General features: G+C 39.6%; 2 protein-coding genes across 3 annotated transcripts in view; both read right to left on the reverse strand.

Annotated features, from left to right (window-relative positions):
* Positions 1–603: 603 nt before the first annotated feature.
* usp14 (ubiquitin specific peptidase 14 (tRNA-guanine transglycosylase)) lies at positions 604–10973 on the reverse strand. The gene is made up of 16 exons (XM_088348096.1): positions 10803–10973; positions 7909–8054; positions 7811–7843; positions 7619–7723; positions 6627–6730; positions 6494–6552; positions 6287–6417; positions 6057–6137; positions 5898–5980; positions 5711–5825; positions 5487–5552; positions 3755–3847; positions 3555–3683; positions 3420–3489; positions 1773–1880; positions 604–1703 (listed from the first exon to the last, which is right to left on the reverse strand). The coding sequence occupies exons 1-16, from the start codon at positions 10816–10818 to the stop codon at positions 1552–1554; spliced, it is 1491 nt and encodes a 496-aa protein (XP_088204222.1). The 5' UTR covers positions 10819–10973; the 3' UTR covers positions 604–1551.
* A 1383-nt stretch (positions 10974–12356) lies between these two features.
* Positions 12357–25937, reverse strand: part of rock1 (Rho-associated, coiled-coil containing protein kinase 1) — a 61062-nt gene continuing 47481 nt past the window's right edge. The window contains exons 28-33 of one of the 2 annotated variants that reach the window (XM_088348127.1): positions 21971–22041; positions 21804–21892; positions 21648–21726; positions 19197–19455; positions 18920–19127; positions 12357–13863 (exon numbers count right to left, since the gene is read on the reverse strand). In XM_088348127.1, the coding sequence (XP_088204253.1) occupies positions 13860–13863; positions 18920–19127; positions 19197–19455; positions 21648–21726; positions 21804–21892; positions 21971–22041 (710 nt within the window). In that variant the 3' untranslated portion in view covers positions 12357–13859. Of the gene's footprint in view, positions 13864–14868; positions 15899–18919; positions 19128–19196; positions 19456–21647; positions 21727–21803; positions 21893–21970; positions 22042–25937 lie in introns of those variants that run through there. The other variant, XM_088348119.1, reaches the window with a different exon arrangement.

Consider the following 25937-nt stretch of genomic DNA (forward strand, 5'->3'; position numbering starts at 1 on the left):
GGGCTAGTACCACATAAACAGCAACCTTTTGCTAACAGTTCAGGTGTTTCACTTTAAAATTGTTGGGTTAAAAGAACAAATTCGGGTTACAAAATAGACCAATACTCAGGTCAAAATCACATTTTTCTGCGTCGTTTCAAACACCCCCGAAAAACTATTGGTTATTCCAAAACAAACGACCCCTACTGTGTACTCATTGCAGAATCCTTTTGTAGGGGTTTCTGCAAAACACAGGACATTGGGTCAACCCTAGTGTTGGGTTGCTCTATTTTCGATCCATCCTGGGTCATTTTCAATGTATCTTTTTTGGGGCTAGTACCACAAAAAAATTTGGGGTGGGGCACGTTTTGTGTGTTGAGTTTCAACATCAGTATGCTATGTGTGTTTGAAATTGATTAACCAATTAAATGACCCAGAATTAGGTTGACCATCCCACAAGCATGCATTCAAAAGATGCTCAGGATTGTTGGCAAGAGCTGAAATATCATACAGTATTCGACATGAACGCAACACTCCTAGTATCATCCTTGATTGTGCTAACATCTGGCTAGCGGGTTTTATATACTTAAAACCTCGGTATCCAAATGACCATTACAACAAAGCTGTTTGACCCAAAAGTGTGATTTATTTTTGCTTTGATATTTGGACAAAAATCAGAACTTAAATGCTAAATGAGACAGGTGGTGGCTTCTATATCCTAGCTACTGTGGTGTTAAAAAGCTTATAACTGTCTGGCCCAGTAACATGACTTCATAATGACTGAGCAATTGAATAATAAGGCCCTAGTAGGCTAAAGATGTTTTTAACTGACAAATGACTAAAACCCAGCCCACTATGGCCCGCCTATAGCGGCGGGTGTATACCAACCCAATCAAAATAAAACTACCTTGCCCTCGTGTAGGTTTTAGATCAGGGGATGGTGTCATAATAGTCTGTAGTTTGCAATAGTCTGTGCAGCCCTTTGAGACTCCTTGTGATTAAGGACGTCACAAACATGACTTGACTGAGGTTTTTGAGTTTTTCCTTGCCCTCGTGTAGGTTTTAGATCGGGGGATGGTGTCATAACTCGTCTGTACAGTTATTTCGACTTCTTATGATTAAGGGTTATACAAATAAACATAATTTGACTTCCCTTCAGTCCAACTTAGTTCCTTGGCATGAAAACAGCACCGTAGCCACAGAGTGGCATCTGACACAGACCTTGTACGTTTTCTAATCAAGAGATTCTCATGCAAATGTCACAAAAACGGCAGAATCTCAACATATTGTCTTCTACTGCATTTTGGTTGCCCACCCTTGCCGTGGAACACAATAAGAATGGCGAGCCAAGTGAGTAAAGACCGTTGATATTTAAGCACCTTAAAAAAAAAAAAAAAAAAGTGGGACATGAAAACCACTAAAACCCTCACATTCCAGATCCAACAGTTGCATTTCAAACACCTTACAGAAATTTGGGAGGTGATCCATTAAGACACCAGTTTTATTGCACGGCTTATGCAAACAGTGCATTTCCTTTTTTGAGAAATGGCAAATTGAGAAGAAGACGTCCTGCTATTGTTCCTCCTGGTCCTGGAGGATCTCCAGCCTCCGGGGACCGTACAGTAGAACGTAGGCGATGTGCCAGTCGCCGCCGCCCGAAAGTCGCAGGATGTCCTCGGGCGACACCACGCTCACCTTGTCGTCGTCGAATTTCACCCACTCGTCTGCCGGGGGGAGGAACGGATGAGGCGCGTTTTTGTCATGGGAGGCCCGTACGGGTTTTGTCGGTCTACCTTCTTTCCTCTTGACCCAGCCCACGTAGTGTCCCGAGGAACTGGAGCGGCCTTGATGCGTCAGCACCGCCTGCAGGTCGTAATAGCCGCTGTTGTTGGAGCCCAGGTCTGCGGGCGACACCGAGACATTCGTCTCATTTTAGATTTGTGCAGAAGTCTGGGGCAATAATTACAAAAAGTTCACTACAGCCCCTCTTTCTCCTCCAAAAACGTGCAATTAGAACCATTCACAGGGTAGGATATCAAGATCATACTCATATTTACTGTAAATTCCGGACTATAAGCCGCTACTTTTTTCCCAAACGTTCAGCCCTGCGGCTTATTCAGTAAAGCGGCCAATTTGTGGAATTTTTCTAACGGCCGCCAGCGGCACTCGAGTACAAAAGGTAAGCTTTAGAGCGGTGGAATATATGCGCAGAGGAAGACTTCTTGGCTTGTGCATGAATTAAATTAGCGTAAACATACCCTCATCATGCAAAATGCAAAAAGAAAGGCACATGAGGAAGATGGGGACGGTTTACCGTGATTTTTACAAGTACGGGATGTTTTTTTTTTCTTTTACCAGACCTGTTTACTGTGTTGCGAGCGTGTTGCTAGCATTAACTGCCCTGTCACATGCACCGTTTGGGATGAAAGTTATATTATTATTAAAGCTTTGAAAACTCTCTGTGTAGTCTTTCTTTGTAAATATGTGTAACCATGTATAATATGTATTTGCAACTGTTTATTTTTATAATGTATTTATTTGTATTTATTTCAGACACTTATTCTGATATGTTTTGCACGGGCGAATGAAAAAGAAGGGGCGGAACAAACGCGGGGTGACGGGAAGTGGGGTAAAGGTGAGACCTGTTTGTGGATGCGGCGGACAATAGTGGATATATATTTTTCCCACCCTTACCTTTGGAAATATACACTTTTTTCCTTGAATTACTTTCAACAGGACCCGGACTCAGCAGGTCTGCATCAAACCTTAAGTACCGGTATCATTTTCCATTGATTTTGCCGGCTGTGATTTTTGGACTGTGTACTTTAATGAAGGACATTTAGTTTCAATCGCGGGAATTAAAGTCGGGTTCGGGTTAATTTTGCGTTTGTGTTATTTTTTAATGTGGGCGCATGCGGCTTATATACAGGTGCGGCTTGTGTACGTACAAAAACGGTTTTCCTCTTAAAACGTGGTGGGTGCGCTCTTTAGTCCGGAATTTATGGTAATTAATGAAATCATAATTTGGGTATTGGGCAGCATGGCAGCACAATTCTGAAGTCATGAGATCGAACCTCCTGTGTGGGCTCTGGATGGATAATTTAGGTATGTATTTTTGCAGTGTACATCAAATGTAATAATGAGACAATTCTTGACCAAAATTATGAATCTGTAGTAAATGCCGAGTAGGAATTGATCGTGTATTTAAAAACTGATCAACTCAATAATTTTTCATGCCTGTTAGAACGCGAATTTCCTCAAAAAACTCACTGACCTATGAGAGGCGAGCTATTTTCAGAACCATTTCGCGTGCTACTCAGGCCCACGTTGCTCACCCCTGATTGAATTTTCTTAAAACTTTTGACAGCACGAAGTACAATTCATTCCAACAAACACACGCGTTACTGAGAAGTAACATGACAAGCGGTGTCAATACTCACCATGAGGAAAGGAAAACGGTTCATATTTCACCTCCTTTTCCGCAAGGTCTTTCTTGGTCTCCTGTTTGGGCTATTCGAAATATGAAATTAAAAACCCCAACGTAATTGCGTCGACTTGCGTGCAATGGTCTTCACCTTCCGTTGCTGCCTTTCCAGCTTCTTGTCCTCCACTTCCTTGAATTTGGACCTGATGGCTAGCATGCTCTCCTGCAACTCTGCCGTGCAAAGCTCATACACGTCCAGCATGAGGGGGAATTTGACGTCCTGAAAAACAACAACATAGGTTGGAAAAACAAAATAAAGAACGAGATTGATAGCTTGCGGGCGTGAGGCACCTTCAGCACTTTGGCGTTGACGGACTCTTTTTCCTTGTAGTAGAAACGAACCATCTGAACCGTCAGGTAGGCAGGGAGCCGACTCAGCTTTGACTGGTGAGAGCAACAAAACAAAGAGAAACAATAAATAAACATCGCTTGAAAAATATTAGAGAAAAGAAGAATCGACTAATGAAATACGTAAACCCTGGGGGCGCTATGATCATAACAGAATTGATGACTTTTGAAAAAGTTTTTTCAGAAAGGATAAAGTGAATTTTCAGATATTTGGAAATAAAACGTAGCATTCACGAAAACCTTGCATCTTAGACAATTTAATCACATGAAACAATAACTTCAGACAACAAAGTAGCGACCATTAATAATTAAAGTGTAAACATCTGGTATGAATATAACGGTTAAACCTTTATAACAATTGATGGAAAGAGTGATTCAAACTTAAATTGTGATGAACTGGCTTCATAAAACACCTTCAATATTGATTGATTTCTCTAAATGCCATGTGTCAAGGATTGCACTGGAAATGTATTGACAAGGTTCCCAAGGATTTTCACACTCTAATTTATGGTAAGACTTTTTTAGACCTTTTCAAAACCCCATCTAGTACAGTTTATGACCAGTCTCACAACTATGCTAACATAGGGACGCAGGTGCCGAGTTCTGACAGAACCCGGCACGTGACGCCACTCGGCCGCAAAGGCTGGGACTTGGTATTCATGGTTCAGGTTAGATTCAAGACTTCAGGTGCTTGTAGAGTTTGGAGCAGTATTCTGTCCATCTATTCAAGATCCTTTTCTTCAGTAGATTATTCCCTGTCTAATCCTGAATGCTGCTGCCTTTTGCCTGGAGGGCTTTCTTTGAATTGTTCTTTTGGAGGCATTGCTCTTCGATCCTTTTCTCTTTTGCTTCTTTCAAGCTTTTTCCCATTTTCTTGATGGCTGCTCTTCCAGGGCTATTTCTTCTTTAGTTATTCCTCGTGTTGCACTGCTGGAGGATTTCGCTTGAAACCCACGGCTTCATCTTCCTCCAGCCTTTTCCTTCATTTTATTTTGCTGCTACAGTCATCGTGTTTGAGAACGTGGTGGTCAGGGCTTCAAAATATTCGTCCAAGGGGAGCAAAAGATCAAACTTCCTGCAGATAAAGGCCTGGAAGCTCTGGACTACCTGTGGGTCTTTCAGTCTTACAAAGTCAAAATCGACCTTCTGGCGGCAAACGCAGAAGTTCATCTTCACCAGGTTTTGATCGCTTCCCACATCGGCTCCTGGATATGCGAGCGTGATTGCTGTCTTGATTCCACTTTTGAGACGTTGTCAAATCATGATGCAGTCAACCCGTCTTTGGTGGATTCCAACCAGATGGTGCCATGTCCATTTTCTGGAATTCTTGCGGTAGCCAGCAGCAAGTTATTGTAGCTGGCTAGTTTAAGAAGCTGTTGTCCTCTTTCATTGGTTTGTAGGTTAGTGCTTGTTCACTTATCACCTCCGAACTGGTAGTTAGCAGAAGGCGCAGCCCTTCTTGACCCGGGTGAAGGCCGAACCAGTATAAAGAGTGATTTGTTGATATCCCTCATGTAGTCTTGGGCAAAAACAGCTTGGCGACGCCCATCCTTTTCTTACTATTATTTTTTTGGGTTGTTTTTTTTAAAGTTAACCATCTGTTGATTTTTTTCTGATTCAGTCAGATTGACAACCCTAAAGTAAATATATGGCGTCCGTGGCGTTGCTCTCTTACCGATTTGATGTAAAGAGCATTTCTGTCCAAACTGGTTGACATTTTGGTGATTTCTTCTTGAAGTCTCTGCAGACAAGCAACAAACAAAGCAGGGGATTATAGTCTGCATTTTTGGCACATATATTCTATGCATTTCCAAGAAATCATTGACCTTATCAACGTCAGAGATCCATTAGTTAAATATGAGCACTTCCCCAAAAGTCCAAATTTTGCATATTACGTACCAGCCTGAGCCCCGTCGCCAGATATTTGACTTCCTGATTAATAAAGCAACTCAGCTGAAGCTGACTTTCTTTCCCCTTGATTGGCTCCTCCTCTTCAGACTCGGTGCATTTCATGCTGAACAAGATTTAAGGCAAAAAAATATATCTCTGCTGGACAGTTCTGATGGAGCTTTTAGTCAAAGGATACGTCGTCTCAAACTCGACACCAAAATACTGGTCAATAAAGTTCTTCTTTGAAGAAGCAGAGGCGGCTCCGCTTTCAGCATCAGTCTAGGAAAAACATTATAGATGTTTTGGGGTCAAGTTTCAGAAATGCCTCGCGCTTAATTTGTATTTTGTATCCTACCTCCATGGGAGTTTCTGGCTCAAGTGGATCCAGCTTCTGCTGAAGAATTCTCATCATCTCCAACCAGCATTCATTTGCATCCTGAGAACAACAACGGATTTCACGACGGAGATGAGAGAAGATGTTAGTTCATTGACTGCCGTTGATAGCGATTTGCATCAAAGTTCTAAATTGTGTCACTGGAATGGCAGCGAGCAAGCCACTTTAGAGCTGAGAGTAGATTCACAAACCTGCTGCATGTACTGCCCCTGATCTCCCTTCTCAGCAAACTGCGGGAAGGCCATGTGGAGGAACTGCAAGAGGATGATGGGAGGCAGACTGGTTGACGTCTTGTCCATAGATTCGTATAAGTCGCGCAGAGCTGTCGACAGAATCGGGAGGACATTTTTATCTCATCACTTTTCACTCAAATTTATATTGAGAGTGGATCAACATACCCGCCGTGATGTACTGTGGAGACGCGTTGGACCCCGAAGACCGCAACGCGCCGGTGTACCTGCGGGGAGACACTCGTCAAGTGAAAGGCAGCTACAAGTGGCGCCTCGCGGAAGATCAAGATCGCAAACTAACTTTCTGAGCGCCGTTTTCAGCTCGGGCACAGAGCGCAGACACTGTACGGTGGCGTTCATGTAGCAGGTGTTGCCCAGATTGGTCAGGCCGCAGGGGACATCCAACTGGAGATTGAACACAAACTCAGGTCAATGTGTGTTTTCAACAGTAAAAAATGAAAAAAAAGAAAAGGAATGCGGATGTACACGGTTTGAGACGCTCAAGTAATTTATTTCATTTGCTGGTTTATTCTTGTAATCGTCAAATGTTTTAAAATGCTATACATGGGTTAATATAAGAAAACATTCAAAACCAAAGTAATTAAATATTATTGCTTCTTTCATTTTTTTTTCATTTTAAACACATCAGTTATAAATAACTAATCAATGGGACATTTAAATAATGAAGGATTTCTCCCCACTTTTTTGAATATGAAAAATAATTACATCATAATTTCTTAACCAACATTTGTATTAAAGAAAAAATAATAATAGGTTTAAGATTCCAATTTGCTTTAAAAAAGGGACACAAATTACCAGAAACCTATAGATCAGAGAGGGGGAATCATAAAATTTGGCATCACAGACACAAGCATTTGATAGGTTAACTTTATCTTTTACATTCATATACATTATTTACAATGAATTGGGTAACCAAGCTTAATAATTGAATGAAAACATATTTACCAAATTAATTTCTATATTTTTAAGAGCACCTGGTGAAGCAAGTAAACAAATATAGCAGATTTGATCAAATAATTGTTGTTCGTTTGATCACATAATTTATGATTCATATGGGTCAAATTATTGATAAATTACACATAAAAATGTTACTTTATTAACATAATACTAAATTAAGTCATTTTTGTAAACGGTTAAATATAAACATTAGAAAAAAGGTGGACCACCACTCCAGACAAGCTTAAATTGCCACTGTCAGGTGAGGTGATTTAATTAGGAGACAGACATTGCCCAGGGGCCATACTTTGCCCACCCCCTTTATTGCCTACTCACGGCTGAGGCCAGTTGCTCATCAGTCATGTCTTCGACGAAGGTGGGCCGGACAACAGGCTCCTCGGGCAGCGCTTCGGCCGATCCCATCATCAATAGAGTCATCCCCTAAAGACACGCCATCGGCATGAACACGCTACTTTTTCCTCTCACTCGGCTCATTTCGATCCCCAGTGGGAGCGCTCGATTACTCACATTTTTCAGTTTGATGTTCCCCCACTCGTCATCCTGAAAGAAAGATTAAACACCTTTCAATGTGTCACTTATGTGGGCGTGAGGTTGTATAGCCGTACCTTGAGAGTGCCTCCCTTCACCATCACCTTCTGCCTGTCTGGCTGCACTCCCGTTAGGGCAAAAAGCTGCGCCTTGAACACCATGGGGGGCTCTTCTGTGTTCAGCTCCACGGCATCAAACTTCTCTTTGCCCCATTTCACATTGACTGCGGGAGAAAAAGCACAACGGTCACAAAGAGAGTTTCATTATGAAATGATCTGCATTTATATAGCGCTTTTCAAGTCAATGACTTCCCGAAGCGCTTTACAATGTGCTCTACATTTCCCAATAGCAGCCTTGCAGCCATGTAAGGCGCTAACCTGCTTATTGGGGGTATTAGGGGTTCAGTGTCTTACCCAAGGACACTTCGACATGTAACACAAACGAGCAGAGATTCGAACTGGGATCCCTTGATCCCAAGATGAGCGATCTACCTCCTGAGCTACTGCCGCCCTTCGGTGTATGATGCAGATCAAAACAATAATTTATAAAAAATGTCATTAAGAAGGTATGGGAATGCCACCTTAAAAATCCTAAATATATCTGAAAGCACACCACCTATTCCAGCAACCAGTTTACGCTTAAATGTCAGCATAATTTCCCAAAATATTGATGTGCAGTTGCCTTCAGAATTACCTCAATTATTCATGGCAAAGATTCAACAAGGTGCTTAAAGCATTCCAGAGAGTTTGGTTCATATTGACATGAGGGCATCACACAGTTGGCGTGGATTTGCCGGCTGCCCATCCATAATGAAAATTTCCCATTCCACCACATTCCAAAGACGCTTTATTGGATTGAGCTGTGGTGACTGTGGAGGCCATTTGAGTACAGTAAAGTCATTGTCATGTTCAAGAAACCAGTCTGAGATGATTCCAACTTATTGACATGGCGCATTATCCTGCTGAAAGTAGCCGTCAGAAGTTGGGTATATTGTGGTCCTTAAGGGATGGACATGGTCAGCAACAATACTCTGGTAGGCCGTGGCGTTGCAGCGATGCTCAGTCTTACCAAGGTGCCCCAAGAGTCCCAAGGACATTTTTCCCACACCCTTACACCAAGACCAGCCTGAACCATTGATACAAGGCAGGATGGATCCATGCGTTCATGTTGTTGACGCCAAATTCTGACCCTAAAATCCGACTGTCGCAGCAGAAATAGAGACTCATCAAAACAGGCAACGTTTTTCCAATCTTCTATTGACCAATTTCAATGAGCTTGTGCAAATTGTAGCCTCAGTTTCTTGTTCTTAGCTGAAAAGAGTAGCAACCGGCGTGGTCTTCTGCTGCTGTAGTCCATCTGCCTCAAAGTTTGACGTACTGTGCGTTCAGAGATGCACTTCTGCCCACCTTGGTTGCAACGGGTGGTATTTTTGGTCGCCATTGCCTGTCTATCAGCTAGTACCAGTCTGGTCACTCTCTTCTGACCTCTAGCATCAACTAGGCATTTTCACTCACGGAACTGCCACACACTGGAAATTATTTCTTTTACAAAATATTATGTGTAAACCCTAAGGATTTTTGTGTGTAAAAATCTCAGTAGATCCTCAGACCAGCCTTTCTGGCACCCAACCATACCACGTTCAAAGAGACTTAAATCACCTTTCTTCCCAATATTGACGCTTGGTTTGAACTGCAGGAGATTGTCTTCACCATGCCTACATACCTAACCGCACTGAGTTTCCACCAAGAGATTGTTTTATTTAGAAATTAAGTGGTAACAAGTAGTTGGGCAAGTGCAGCTAATAGACGGTGAGTATGTTTATCCATGTGAAAGATGTCTCTAATGTTGTGTGAACATATTGGACCCTGAAATGGATTCCTCTCAGATAATGCTTGTCTGTAGAAAAAACAACTTGAATATTTGTTGGGAGTCTACGCTTATTTGCATTATACTCTACATTATTTGGAGTTTTAAGTTTAACTATATCCTCATGCTTTAAAAACAGCTTGTTTATGTTTGATAGCTTTATGCACCATCCTTAAAAAGTGTCTGTAATCAAATAAGCATTTGCACAAGTCTCTATACAATGACTTATTTAGAAAGAGATAAGTGACCTCTAAGATAAATGAAGGGTTGTTTGAGTCAAATATATGTCTGGTTCTACGCATCACTGGCATGTTCTCTGCCAATTCGGATTGAATGCTGCTTCTCATGGGAATCACAATGCAACCCAACCTCACACAAACCCTATAGCCCCAGTAAATCGAATTTGAAAGCCCTCCTCTGCAGCTACTTGGAGCAAAGAAGCTCCGGGTTTGTTCCTTCAGTGAATGACACAGCAGGAAAAATAAAGTTAACACAGATCAGTACCTAACAAAGGGGAAACGATTGAGCTGTGGAAATCCTATGAGAGTAATGTTTTTTGTGACAACAAATAGATCTGCATATATTCTATAAACTGAAACTAGGAATAAGCTCAACATGTACCTTGATTTCATTATATTATCATTTCATTCGTACTTGTTGAACAGTCAACGTGAAACAGTGACAATTTAATGCAAGTTCTATGGCCTCCAAGCAACTATTACACCCGAAGCGATCGTGGTTTAACACAAAACATCATTTTAATAGTGAAGTAATTGTATAGCCAAACTGGCAAAGTTAGCCGGGTCGAGCTAAATATTGTCAAGAGTAGCCGACTTCAGTTTACATAGACACTTAATATTTAACGCAATAAAATAACTTCATATTTATTATTTAGACCTAATTGCTTTATATTTTAATGTTATTAAATTACCGCCCCAAAAAGCGGAGAGGGCTGCTGTAGCTGTTAGCACGCTAACCGCACATGAAGCTAGCCAAGCTAACATGCTAATTTCCGACAGTGAGCCAACACGAGTGCTTGTTTCGAATTTTGGAGTGTTTTTTTTTTTTACAAAATTGTTCAACTGTCTGAGAAGAAAATACATACCTGAAAACACCGGCATAGTTGTCAAGATGTGATTTCCCGAACTGTTGTTTTAGTCCTGGTTTCAGTCCACCGGAGCGCGAATGAGTTGATTCGTATCGTCTTGCTAGTTGAGCGCAGTCTGAACTTCATTCAAATACAATGACGCTGCAACATGCTGGTAATGCATCGATGTTATCCGGCATCGACTTGCTGTCCTGACATTCGCATACGCCTATACGGCATTCTGTGTTTTCCCAAAATACTACAAAAGTGGAAAATTATTCAAATCACAATATAAAAAAAAAATGATACTAATAAGAGTGTGCTTCAGCATACTCCCTTAAGCATATGATTGTGTATACCCTTATCGTATATATGTTGTTATTTCCTTTCATTGATTATTGATTAATAGCGTTTTTTTGGGCTGTACCCAAATAAAAGGCCACAATTCAAACAAATAATTCTCTCATTTGTGTTCGATGAAATGAAACGATCACCGTGTGTTATTGACATTTTTCCTTTCAGGCATGCTGCAAACATCAAATCACAAGATTAAGATATCTGCCGAAAAGAAAGAATGAATAACGGGGTTCAACTTAAGTCCCCCTTATTATCTTTGGACGTTTCTCCTATCGATCCTTTCACTCATTATCATGTCTTATCAAATAATGAGTTATTTGTTAGTCAATTTAGAATTGATCACATGCTTTAAATCATATTCATTGTTCCATTGGTGGGCTGTCAAGGCCTGCAAGGCCTGTTTTCCTGGCCTGAAAAATAACCAAATCATGTGATTTTGATTATTTTGGCCCTAGTTTCACAAAAGTACTGTATTACAAGGAAAACGTGAATAGAAAAAAATCTCCATATCCACTGCTTCTGTTGAAACAATTTTTTTCAGCCCTTGATAAAACCGTGTACCAGAAATACAACAGGTCAAGCTAGACTTTTCACATGAACTTTAAAGGCGATAGAAAATAACTTCTTGATGGAACTGGAACACACTAAAAATCTGTACAATGGAGTAATTAATACTTTTGGGTCAAGGGATGGATTTGGTGCACAAATAAGAATGATTTTCACTAAAATGTGGCTTTATTCCTAAATAATAGTGCTGTTTCATGAGGTTATTATTGATGTTTTAGGGTCATGAACTAGTTACTGAGGTAGGGATTGATTCAAAATTTGCACCACGGAAGCCGTAGGTGTCAAATGCACGGCCCGCCACAGCGATTTACAATTTGTGATATATTTTAAACAATACATTTATGATAGTTTAAACGTTTTCAACACAAACATACAATTTGGAACTAAAATCGGAAAAAATGTGATATTCAAAATACTTTCTAATGCCAAATTTTACCTTATTATTGTCACATTTGGCCAAATCAAAGCCATGTTTTCATTAATTGGAATGTGTGTCCTTGTTTTTTTCCTCGAGATTGCAGAGGGGGGTTCAATAAACAAATACAGCCTCATAGGGCTTTACTCCTAAGTCTCTTTTCCACCGTATATTGCATACAACATTAAACGAAAAAAAAACAGTTTCCGCTCCAATGAAAAGTGAGTCTCCAGTGAATGATAAAGATATGTTTATTGACATATCCATCAGTGCGGACTCCAATGCAAATAAACCATGCAACTTTTAGATCCAGGACCAGAGTATATCAGAGTTCCAGTGCTTTTTTTCTCTTTCAACGAAAAAAAGATCAAAAACAAATCAGGAAAAAAAAATGTTTGTGGAGATAATTCCATAATCCATATGTCTCTCTAGTTATTTACATTGCAATGTTTGCATTACCGGGACCATGGCCTCTTGGCTGTTGACAGACGTATTCTACAGTATCCCGAAATTTGTCAAAATATTACAGGGCACATTTTTTTAGTTTTTTTTTACATGCTAACTCAAATATAATACGTTCATTTAAAAAACAAAAAGAAAAGAAAAGAAAAAGTAATCTAAAATATACCAGAGGTTGGGAACGCTTTCATGTAAAGACTTCCGCGTGTCAGGAATTTTGGATTACTAAACAAATGTTTGATAATATTAGATATTACCAACATTCAAATTTATTTTTGAGTTGGATCAAATGTGTTTGTTCCCCACCTCTGCCCTACATACTCGAACCAACTAAGTTGCAATTAAAACCCCACTTGTATGGCAATTTAATTTAAAAAAAAAATAAAAGAAAAAAAGATGGAAGCATTGTGATTTGTCTGATTTTGGAAGAACGATGAAGGAAAAAAAAAAAAGATATGGCAGTAAATTCAATGTTCATCAAAGGTTATTAAGGCACTAGGTGGGCCAAATGCTACACCTGTTTAGTCTTCTTCAAATAATTTACAGTTCAAACAGTGCAGTTTTACATTTGTTAACTTAATGTTTTTCCTTTTTTTGAACCATTTATCTAGGAATCAATGTAAGGCAATACATTAAAAAAAAAATAATACAAGCGAGAAAAAATATATATATATATCACAAAAGACAATGTACCAAATAAACAGAAAAAAAGTGATGGAAGTTTAGGGACTCCTATATGCCATTACAATGGAAGTTTCCTTATGGCTTGGGAGCAATAAAAATAATCGTCATAAAATAATGCATAGATTTTAAATGATGATCTTACTCAATACATCTAATACTCGCGTCCCAATACTCTGTTTCCAAACCTGATAAACCGACTTGGAGAGTAATATTTTAAAAAAAAAAAAGGCCAGAGAGGATTAAATGAAGGCATCAGTCATGCTTGTCCAACAGAAACAGAAGTCTGCTTGCTTTTATGGATCTGGTCAGGCGTTTTTTTGTCTTCTACTTTCCAAGCCCTGAGATAGGAGCACTCGCGGAACAACCGGGATGACAGTACCTTAAAACTGAACGGTTCAGACCCCCAAAAGTCAGATCACAACCGTCGTCTCCCGCTTTCGGGCGCAGTTTTCTCATAGGAAGGCGGTGAAGGAAGATCTGCTTCGAGTCCACCGTATCTTGTTTTTAATACCATACATTTTGTCCATATTTGAGGATGAGCAAGAAAAGTATAAAACAGTCCAGGGGAAAAAAGAATCCGACGGTTGAGACGGTTAGCTGAAAGAAAGAGAAGAGAAAAGTGTCCAGTGAAGGAGGCCAAAATCGTGTTAAATACCTTCGGTATGGTTAGTAACCCACACAAGAGGAACACCCTTTAACAGTTTGTTTTTCTTTACTGTAAGAAGTGAACAAATATATTCTTTGTGTGCCCCATTTAACAACACAGATCTGGATTTACACCACTTGAGTCCATGGGTCCAATTCCTTTTTTTTTTGCTTTCTGGTGTCAAATTTTTAAAATACATTCCATGAAATTGGTAAGGTTAGATTGCTCCACCTATAACGTGGATTTAAAAGGCCTCGTTATGAAAGTTACTGGATGTATCTTCCGCCAGATTTAAACAGGTAAAAATTGTCGCCATTTAATTTTGGCCAATGGTTGGATTATTATGTTAATATCGATTCAACTTATATTTGATTAATCATCATTTTGCTCATTTCTTGTAATTCAAAACAAAAAAATATATCTGTATCTGATTTAGCAGATGTATTATCTTTTTCATTATTTAAAGAATTGTATTTTCTGAACCCCCAAAAATATGTTATCAAACAGAATTATCTACCATATTAGACAATCTATTTCTTATAAGTAGGAAATTCAAGACCATTTATTTCAGACTAACACGAATAAAGTTAAATAATCTCGAATAGTCGTCGATACTGAGACCGATACCACTGGTACAATAAAAAAGAATACCCAAATGCCTGTATCCAACATCTATTTTTCTTTAGGAATCAGATTAAATAAATGAAATGATCATATATGCCAAACTTTTGATATTAAAAAGTGGTAGATGTCATCGCGCACTCTATTTTACCCATCGAAACACATCTCCAGAATATGGAAGTAAAAAAAATCAAGTTCTAATTTAAAACCCAAAGTGGCAAACTTTTACCAAAACGGAAATCTAATGCGATTGTTAGTGCGGTTTAGTCACGCAGAAAGACTTGCTCCCGCTTCAAAATAAAGCAGATGTAGACTAAAATACTAGTCTTGGGTAAAGATGTCTGTTGATGGTAAAGCGGTCGATTTAAAACAATAAAATACTTGTAAGCGTTTTTAACGGGAGAAAATTGGTAGTCTAATTCTTGAAGTGGTAGTGCATGGTAGGCATGTATTATCCTGCGACTGTCTGACAACCAGTTCAGGGTGTCCCATGCCCACTGCCCGAAGATAGACCGGATGGGCTTCAGCACCCCGGACCCTAATGAGGATAAGCGGTGCAGATAATGGAGGATGGATGGAGTTGTAAAACTGCCACTAGAGGGCAGCTGGCCACCGTCACAACCACCGGCACTTTAAGATATGCAGGTAGTTAGTATTAACAAGATATTAGGTATCACAACTCGTCCATCCTCGAGTATTTTTTTACTTTCATAAGTACAAAAAAAAATTAAAATCTAATTTCCATTGATACTGAATTTAACTTAAAATAAATTAAAAAACAATAATACTTGAAATGCCTGTAGAGTAATATATCTTTTCCGCAGTGAAAAATAATAATTTACGTTTCCCTTATTTTTTCCTCATCAACATTCTGTGTCATTCCCTTTCTTATCAGTCAACTTGCTCGATACGTTCCCACATACCATCTTGCATTGGTTAAACATGAAACCCCACTTACTGTCCTCTCGCTCTATTTATCCACCTTGCATAAGCATTTTTCGTCCAACTGTCGCTCGTAAAATTTAAATTTTATATTTAGCATAAGTGAAGACAGACAGATAAGTCACTTGAAATGGGATAACAAATCATTTTACTTCAGGGTTGGACGATTGGACTTATAGTGTAAATCCAGCCTTAGTGTCAACAGAAGAATCCCACATGTGAGCTGAAGTTGGCAACCAACCGACCAACAAAGCGAGCACCAAGTGTCTCGGTGTTGGACACACCCGGTTAATCATATTGAGAGAAAATGATCGTATTAATAAATAGTCAAAATACAAAAACACATCCACACTTAAGCGAAGAATCTCCTGTCAACAAGTGCTGGATGTAGTGTCTGCTGCGTAGAGGCTGGACTGCGCTCGGCTATAACACAGGGGGGACACAGACAGCAAAGCAGGTCACGTGACTGGATTCGGGCACTTTGTTGCAGCCCATGGGCGGGATGGGGGTTGTACTTTATCACACATTTAATACGGAAAAAGCATGGAAAATCTGGACCACGTTTGAAGGATATGGACCAGGAGTTACCAATGTGGTCCCCCCAAATAACAGCTTAGTAGCCCGCAGAACCAGTTCTGAAAACGGCTCACCAGTGATGGTAAAATGATAGTACATAATAGTAACATAGTAACAACATAGTAATAACACAACTTGTTACTTTAGAATAAAGGGAGAGCCCTCGCTACATCACACTTCCCTGGTTCACTCCTTCGCGGATTTTTAATTGAATTGTCATTATTATCATTGTACCATGATTTGTGTTCTGATAGACGGCAGGGACAAATTAGGTGTGAATGTCTATGTGCGCGACTGTGATAGGCTCGTGCATGCTGTCAGTCAAACAGCAGGTGGGCACTGACTCCCAAAGCTGAGAAGCAGACCGCTAGCTTTTAGCCACTAGTTACGTTGAAAAATAAATAATCATTAAAATCCGACTTTGCGAAAAGCGCTAAGAAAAGGTCATCACCAGCTGTGAAACGTGGATTTTTATAGGGTTAGAAAAACGACTGAGGCCGCGTCGGGGAGAAGGATAAAGCGGTGCTGTTGGTCCGGCCTAATGCAATGGCTAAGCGACGTAGCAACCCTCACAAGCTGCCCCGCGGAGCCTGCATTTTAACAACGCCAAATCCATTACCTATCAATCTACAAAGCTACATAACGACAACTCGTAAGAAACTGCTATATTCAGAACTCATGTATTTTAATCATCGCGGAGACTTAGCCTAATTCAAAGACACCCAATGTTAGCGTGCAGCTAGACAGCTGCTCTCTAAATTGCTTTCTTTCAAAGAAAGGAGAAGCCTTCTGATTTTTTTAAATTTTCTAAAATGGCAATTAAACAATTTATTCAACTGCAATTATGTGTTGTCATTATTTGCAGATCTTTAGTTGTTATTTTTGTTAGTCGTATACACTCAGCAGGTTTTCACTTTTTGCGGGCCGTTCTGGTCCCCGTTAACTACGAAAACAGAAGAGATCTTTGTCCCTATCAAACTGGTATCCCATTGTGGTAATCATCAACAAAAATTGATTTCAGCTTCAAAAAGGTAGGTGATGTAGATGTAGACCAAGAGACTTTAAAAACAATTTGAACATGTGGCCAACATTAATCAAAAAAGGTCATTCTCGTATTTGAACAATTTTGCTCCCTTTACATTAATTCTTTTTGATTGAATAGTAAAAAGCCTGTTGTGATTCGAAAAATGACAACAACTTACAAGAAAAAACTAACCAGGTTATCATTTCATATACAAACGCTCCCCTACTTACGACCATTCGACTTACGATAAACGGTATAAACGAAAAAAATTTCCGCGATGTCAAAAAATATCAGGACGTTGCTGGAAGTCAGATTTTGTATTGTGTGCAACTTTTTCCAAGTAAAGGACATTACTGTAGTGCTTCTTTCCACCGCTACCGGCATGTGGCGCTGTGAGAGGTCACCCAGCATCCACCCGGAAGAATAAATCCTCTTCCTCTTCCTAGTTCATGTGTAAACAGTCTATACTGTCTATTCTATCTCGTGTCTATTCAATAAGGTTGGTGTAAAGTATACAGAAGAGACTAGCTGTTTGATTTGAAATGAAAGGGGAATAAGAAAGCTTGATGCGGTTGAGAAAATGGTTGGATTGCTTTTTTACAGCCACTTTCTACCATGGAGGAGGAAGTTGCTTAACTCTTGAAGCCCAGCTTCACCGAGTAAGTGAAATTTCACTTTATTTATCTTTATAAAGCATATTATTTTATGAAATGTTTATTTTTATGTACAAAACAATACAGGTTACTTATACAAGACTTAAACATACTTATATTAACCTTCAACATACAAAATATAGCTCTAAAACAAACTTACCAACAAATTTAACTTACAAACGATCGTCCGGAACCTATTTCGCTCGTAAGTGGGGCAGCGTCTTTATTGCAATTCCTTTGCAAGTACAGTTTGTTCCTTTTAATGTTCTATGTAAAAAAGTGTTTAGCTCATGACCTATGAGTGTAGCCACGCTCAGAAAGTTTTCACCAGTTTTCTCCCTCATTGTCACACATGGCCAAGTACGCATGCTGTTTGCGATAGATGCACTGTGTATAAAAACAACGTAAAATTATTCTCAAATTGGTAATATTTCTACTTTGGTGTTTGTGGTTTATATCATACATATATATTTTTAGGACTATAAATGTATCACTACTGAAATAATTGAGTTTTTGTTCTTTTAGGTTAACACATTACAAAATGCAGCAATACATTTCAACAAAGGACATTATTCGACATTATTATTATTCGTAGGTAAATAATGCCTACCCGAACAGTTTACTCAGAGGGCCTTACACAAAAATAATGATTTTACAATACAATACAAAAATATTGGTAACATTGCTAATTGTCAATCTGCATAGTAGACATATCAGAAATAGCCGTGGGATCTATAAAAACTTTTTATAGGAGCAAATTTAGGAGATTTTAGTGGTTGGTGGTCTGCCCATGGGTTTTTGGTTTGGACACCACCGCCACAAACTGAACGCCCTTTTTCAAAATTAGAAATGAATAGTGTTTACCAACACTCCTGCTTTGGTAAAATGTTAATAGTGGAATTTCACAAGAATGTAAACAATGACTTGACAATTCTTTGTGGTTGGATATGATCTAGAAAAACTCTTCATTTATAATTTTTACTAGAATGCCAAAGACACCACCCATTTTGCCTGATGGTTATGCAGTGTTCAGGCTTCTGTAAAAGTAACATATAAAATACAAATTAACCCCTGATGGTTTAGTAGTATATCAATTTCCCTGGTCACACATTTTTCTGCAAACCTACCCCATCCAACCAGGAAAGAATAAACACAAGAAAGGGGTTTAAAGGAGAACTGTCCCAAAATTACCTCAATTTTGCCGTATTGCTTTTAGGGTTTTTGCGGAAAGACTGGTTAGGCCCAGGCCTAGTGGACATGGAGCGAGGCGAAGCTCTGGAAAACGTGCTAGGTGGGGTCTTGGGGATTTTCTTTCCAAGATGGCCGATCCACTTCTTCTGCTCATCTTGGGTCAGAGCCAGCAGGAGCATGTCCCGGGCCGAGGTCACGTCGTAGTTTACTGCAAAACCCCCAAATGATTAAGTCTCATCTAAAGATTCCCTATCATGGGTGTTTGATCTGAAATTACCTTTGCAAGGGGCAATGACATCCTCCTTCTTGTCCAAGTGGTCCCTGTGGCACTTAAAATGGCATCGACGGCACTCGAGCGCTGCCGGCGGTTTGAAAACGTGCCAGAGCGGCTTGGAGCACGCTTCGCAGTTGGATGGGAAGTGGTACAATGTAGGGATGAACTCGTGGCCTTTGTGAGGAAGGCAGTTCTTGTCACCCTGAGGGACTGTCTCCATGTCCGCCTCTTTCCTGCACTCGCCCTCGTTGGCATACAATATCTGCAAGAGGTTCACAATATTAAAGGATCCCCGAAAAAAAATACAGAAAATGGATACAGCAACACACGATACATATATAAAATGAATAAGCGCAATTTCAGGACTATGAAGCTCACCTAAAAACTTGAAATTGGCCAGGAATTTAAAAGTCCATCTTATACCCTGGTGCGCTTTATACACAGGATAATAGTAACACAACAGCTGAGAGCTACTTTTTATTAGTAATTTGTGCAAAGAGCATGTGCGATTCTAAAATAATTTATGTTATTACTATGTTGTTAATATCTTAATACCAGGTCAATTATTGGAAGGAGGGTTAAAAAAATCACACAAAATGTATTTTTTTAAACAAGAAAATCACAATGACCGAGTAATATTGAGCTTTTTTTTTTTAGAAGAGGTCTGCGGGCACCTCAGCTTTTCCTTAGGGGGCACCTGCTGCCCGGTATACTATTTATGCAATGATTGATCAATCGCAAAACATAGCTCACCAAAATCGCGAAACACTGTATGAAACGTACGGTTCACGGCGGTGAGAGCACCGAAACCTAACCACTAGTCCACTAGTGACACAGATGACATACGAAAAGGCATTTGATTTTATCTCATTATCAAACAATGTATACTCATGGTGCCAGAAACTAATGTTAGAGAATGGAAAATGCAAAGTCTCCCTGAAAGATGAATTAAAGCAATGTCTGATTTATCATCAGATACACCAGAGTTGTTTACCCCCCAATGGTGCTTTTTGGGGTTTATTTATATCTTCTGACAATTCCAGCAAGTTATCTTTTTTATCTTTAGCAACATCTTTTTCTAAATAGCTGTGGAATTAGTGTTTCTTACAAGACCCCCTGGAATTGCATTGCCCCACCAGCCCTCTAATTGGGGAGAATTTGCATGGATTGCGTAAGAAAACCTAATGGACATTACAGTAATAGACAATCAAATCCCAAAATTTGCAAATTAAAAGAAAATTAAATGAAAAACAATTTCAGAAAATGTTAAACTGACACCAAAAATATTCATACAAATTCCTATTTATCAAGTTTACTTGTAGGCAAAACACATATAAAACATGCAGGAACCTCAATGTGTTCTCAATTTGATTTCTAAAAACACAAATAAAACAGATTTATCACTTCTCAACTAGAATTATTGTGCATGTGAACACATCTGGAATACCAACATTGAACTACTGCATTGAATTACAGTGTGTGCATGCACATTTTCTACTTGCGAAAATTTCTATTTAGAGAACACGCCTTACTTAAATACATTATCTTCTTTGTCTCTACATCAAAACATGCATTTACCTTAGTGAAGAAAGTGACATTAAAAAATGGAAATGTAGAGCTCCTTCAAATTAAATATTCCATTACGCATACAGTATAATCAAAGCTGCCTTTTCCAGCAGCTGCCCTATTGTTTTATTGTCTGCTCCTATCTTCGGTGTTTTTTCTTCCCGTTTTGACAACTACACTATGGATTACTTCTATCCTATGGACATGGGTTTTAACGCACAAGAAATGCGTGTATTCAAGGAATTTCAACTCCTTGCCCTGAAAAATTCTCGTGCCGGCGTGATGAAGGGGCCTATCGTGGAGGAAAAGCCGGAGCTAGCGAAGCGGCTAGCGGCGTTATAAGTCTTCAGTACCATCCGTAATCATGGTAAATGCGAACTCACGACCAAATAAGATCATCGAGTGCTGGTGGAAAACATCGAAGCGCACAGGGAGCGCAGTTGCTGTGTTTTGCGGAAACGTGGCTCACGTTTAGCATTCCGGACGCTAACGTGTAGCCACCCGGAGCTACCCGGAGCAATCCGGCTTCAACGCCGCTAAACAGAGACACGAAATCCGGGGGGAATCGGAGAGGAGGCGGACTTGCTAACACGAGGTGGTGTATCCCTGGATTTTCACAAAGAAAAGTTTTCCATCTGCCGCAGGGATGTCGAATTTTTGGACTCGCGTGACGTCATCCACTTCGCTACAAGCACCCCTAGGGCATCATGTTCATCTGTTATTAAACAACGGGGTAGACTGCTGGAAGTGTGAATTTCCCTACGGGGATGAATAAAGTATCTATCTATCTATCTATAAACAAAAGGTAACTCTGCTCATGCATATCTAATTGTTTCAGATGCCTGAATATTGCCATCTGTATAAGGGTTTATAAAAGGTATATCTTACCTGGAATATTCTTGGAATCTCCTCAGTCTCAGCACGGTACACGTCTCCTTGTGTCACTGGTCTCACATGAAACAGTTTGCTGTGAGAGGACAGGGACAATAAGATCTCTTGACGATTGCAAACACTCTACACGTGGTCACTTTCAAGGGAACTTACTCGATATCTAGTACCATAGATGGGTTGGACTGCTCTTTATCTTGCTCGTCGTTGTAAAACAAAATCTTCTTGCTGCTCACTACCACATACTACAAGACGACATTAAGATTTCAATGAGATGGGGCAAGATTGAAACAAGTCCTTGGAGGTCACACAAATCCAAATACCTGCTTTTTCCATCCATATCGCTTTATATTTGTGCGGTTAGGAATAGACAGCCAACCTTCCAGTCTGGATTCTGAAAAAGGAGCCAAAGTTCAATATCAAAAGTGCAGCTGAAGAGGCAACGTTTAAGCTGGCCATGCAAAACTTAAATTGGGCGAGGGAAAAAAAAGTTAAATGAAGGGCCATCTTTTCTCTTGTTTAGGAGGTAACAAGAAAGAAGTTAAGATTATCCATGCAAGAGAAGACAATAAGAAACACGGCAAGTCACATTGCAAAAGCTACAGACTTGTTTAGTTATCAGTAGTATACAATTCCCCTTGACTGACTTGATTGCTCAGGCTGTGAAGTGAAAACAGAAATCAGTCAGTGCATGCAGCTCAAACAGCACAAACTGAAAAGACAAACAGTCGTGTGGCTGGATTTACAATGCACGGTTTGGATGAGATTTACTCTCAAATGATTAACATTGGGTATGGTTGATGGTCGAGTAAATATATATCAAATAGGCGCAGTTCACGATCACAGCCCATTAAATTGGGCTTAATTAACTTTTTCATTTTAAGACTATTTCATTCACATCACTCACCATACTTAAAAGTACCGTGCTTGTTTGCTCTCCCTTTATAAGTGTGCTCCATTGCTGCATCTGGTCTGTTTACAAGTTGTGCTCGTACATGGCTTGCCAGAAGCATGGACTTTCACTAAATGTGCCTGGATACAACTGTGGAATTTTCTCCATGGGGGCAGAAAATGAAATTGAAATGTACCAGAGAAATCCACCAATACACATGAGGCTTTTTTAAAGAAAATTAGCTGGGATCGTTCGTTTTTGGACTACAAGTCCATTGAGGGTTGCTCGATAGTATTATCCCAGATTCCTTTAATATGAGTGGTTATGGAACAGATCAACCGCGAAAATCGTGGGAAAACTGTTAAGGAAAAGGTGTGGCTATTGGAGTGAAGTGGTTGTTACTCTAAATTGAAACATTCACAAAAATTAAAATAGGATATCAACACTATTTAATGGTTACTAAGTATGTGTACTTGTACTGTAAATCCAGCCTGAACATGAAGTGTATCGTGTGTAAAGGAGCGCTTCCAGTCCAAGCAGCATTTCAGTTTAAGCATGCCCCCAAAACAACAAAGTGTTAAATGCTTGAAGTAAAACGACAAAAATACAACAAAGAAAAATAGCAGCAAAGCCCCATCATCTGTGGTGCTGGATTTTAAAATCAGGGTAAACATCATTTACAGGGACCATCCAAAATATTTCAGCCTACTCAACAGTCAAGAGTCAAGTTTTGAAACTAAACCCTACTCAAAAGGGGACTAAACCAACGAAAGAGCACCACAACAGAACAGCAGCTGCAGCGCGTTCAGGCCAGGCAAAAGGGGGAGCTCGTCTGCTCGGTTACTCACAGAGGGAAAGGAACAGAAGTTACAAAGAGAGGAAGAGCGAGGACTAGATGTGAAGGGGAAATGGAGAGAGAGAGGGATTTAACCACAGGCATCGTTTCAAGGAAAATTGATATGTAGTCTGCTGTCGCTTATTGCGCTGGTGGAAAAAGAACCATACTGGAAAGTAGCACATAGAGAAACTTCTAGGATTATGGATATGACTTTTTCACTCAAACAGGTTAATAAGAGAACTTTGCAAATGAAAATGTTCACATGTAATTTCAGTAAAGCTGAAAAATGGAACATCATGAGAATTTGCACAGCAATTGAAATTTACTTGAGGACTATTTTACTGACAACCCAGACCAAGGGCATCTGTGAACATTGAACTATTTTTAGAGAATTGTTTTTGAGACACAGTTTTGATAGGTCGGTATTTATTTTAAATCCTTTGCACTGACTTTTTCGTGAAATGTGTATTAATATTAATGTTTTTAAAATAGGTCACTCAGAATTCTGAGAATATCTAAGTTGCATTAATATCTGAAAAGTTCAGATGGCACATAATAATGTTTTAAGCAATTGGAGCTTTCAAGAAAAATCATCTTCTGAGCTAGGCTGCATATTTAATCATTTATGTATTTTCTGGACAGTACGTCGCTTTAATGGATATACAAAACTCAATTCCAATGAAGTTGGGAAAGTGTGTTAATTGCAAATAAAAATTGATCCAAGTAAATTGCAAATTCTTTTCAACCCATATTTAAATGAATGCACAGCAAAGACAACATATTTATTGTCTTCACTCATAAACTTTATTGTTTTGGGAGAAAATCATCAACTCTGTAATTTGATGACAGCAACACGTGCCAAAATAGTTGGGACAGGTGTCAATAACTACTCAGAAAGTGGATGAATGGAAATCAACCAACTATTTGCAGGTGAACAGATGAATTAGCAACAGGTGAGAGTTGTTACTGGGTATAAAAAAGGGAGACCCGAACAAGCTAAGTCATTCACATGCAAGGATGGGGCGAGGTTCACCTCTTTGTGAACAACTGCGTGAGCAAATTGTTGAACAGTTTAAAAACAACATTCCTCAAAGTACAATTGCAAGGAATTTAGGGATATCATCATCTACAGTCCATAATATTGTGAAAAGGTTCAGGGAATCTGGAGAAATCACTGTGCGTAAACGGCATGGCCGTAAACCATTATTGAATGCCCGTGACCTCCGAGCCCTCAAGCGGTACTGCATTAAGAACCGACATCAATGTGTAAAGGACATCACCACATGGGCTCAGGAACACTTTGGAAAACCACTGTCAGTCAATACAGTTCGACGCTATATCCGTAAGTGTGGGTTAAAACTTTATGTTGCAAAGCGTAAGCCATTCATCAACAACATCCAGAAACGCCGCAGGGTTCTCTGGGCCCGAGCCCATCTAAAATGGACTGATACAAAGTGGAAAAGTGTTCTGTGGTCTGATGAGTCAGTTTTCCAAATTGTGTTTGGAAATTGTGGACGTCGTGTCCTCCGGTCCAAAGAAGAACAGAACCACCCAGACTGTTATGCACGCAAAGTGCAAAAGCCAGCATCTGTGATGGTATGGGGGTGCATGAGTGGCCAAGGAATGGGTAACCTGCACATCTGTGAAGGCACCATTAATGCAGAAAAGTACATTCAGGTTTTGGAACAAAGTATGTTGCCATCCAAACAGAATCTTTACCATGGGCGCCCTTGCTTCTTCCAGCAGGATAATGCCAAGCCACACACTGCACGTCTCACGACAGCGTGGCTTCGTAGTAAGAGGGTGCGGGTGCTTGACTGGCCTGCCTGCAGTCCTGACCTGTCTCCCATTGAAAATGTGTGGCGCATTATAAAGCGTAGAATAAGACAAAGGAGACCCCGGACTGTTGAACAGCTGAAGCTGTACATAAAGCAAGAATGGGAAAGGATTCCACTATCAACGATTCAACAACTAGTCTCCTCACTTCCTAAACGTTTATTGAGTGTTATTAAAAGGAAAGGTGATGTAACACAATGGTGAAGAAGCCCCTTTCCCAACTACTTTGGCACTTGTTGCAATTATAAAATTCTAAGTTTATCATTATTTGCTTATGGAAATAAAGTTTATGAGTTTGAACATGGATAATCTTGTCTTTGTGGTGTATTCATTTAAATATGGGTTAGAAAAGGTTTGCAAGTCATTCTATTCTAATTTTACTGACATTTTAAACTTTTTCCCAACTTCAATGGAATTGACTTTTGTAATAAGGCAATAAAATGCTTAGGCAGATAAAAAACAGTGATTATGAGTTGCCTTTTTACAGGTGTCAAAAAAGGTGGCGCTAGTTTTTAGTATCTGTATCTCCACAAGGGCCCGAACAAACGGTGAGGGATAGCTTCTTCCCAAAAGCTATCAATACTCTAAAGCACAATTTTGGAACAGAGTGCTAATTGCAATACCCTGGTTTTTAATTGCAATATCCTGGTTCCGTAGTTTTAATTTCAGATGTGAATGCTTACTGTTTCTATTTATTATAATAAACACTGTACATTTTCCCAAC

Source organism: Urocampus carinirostris, chromosome 1, assembly GCF_059441175.1.
Source record: "Urocampus carinirostris isolate Australia breed hairy pipefish chromosome 1, RoL_Ucar_1.0, whole genome shotgun sequence".
In the NCBI taxonomy this organism is placed as follows: domain Eukaryota; kingdom Metazoa; phylum Chordata; class Actinopteri; order Syngnathiformes; family Syngnathidae; genus Urocampus; species Urocampus carinirostris.

Coding starts and splice junctions, on each gene's coding strand:
- usp14 (XM_088348096.1), bottom strand. Junction 6,731..7,618: donor ATGAGCAACTGGCCTCAGCC/GTGAGTAGGCAA, acceptor TTCAATCTCCAG/TTGGATGTCCCCTGCGGCCT. Junction 6,138..6,286: donor AGGGGCAGTACATGCAGCAG/GTTTGTGAATCT, acceptor TGTTGTTCTCAG/GATGCAAATGAATGCTGGTT.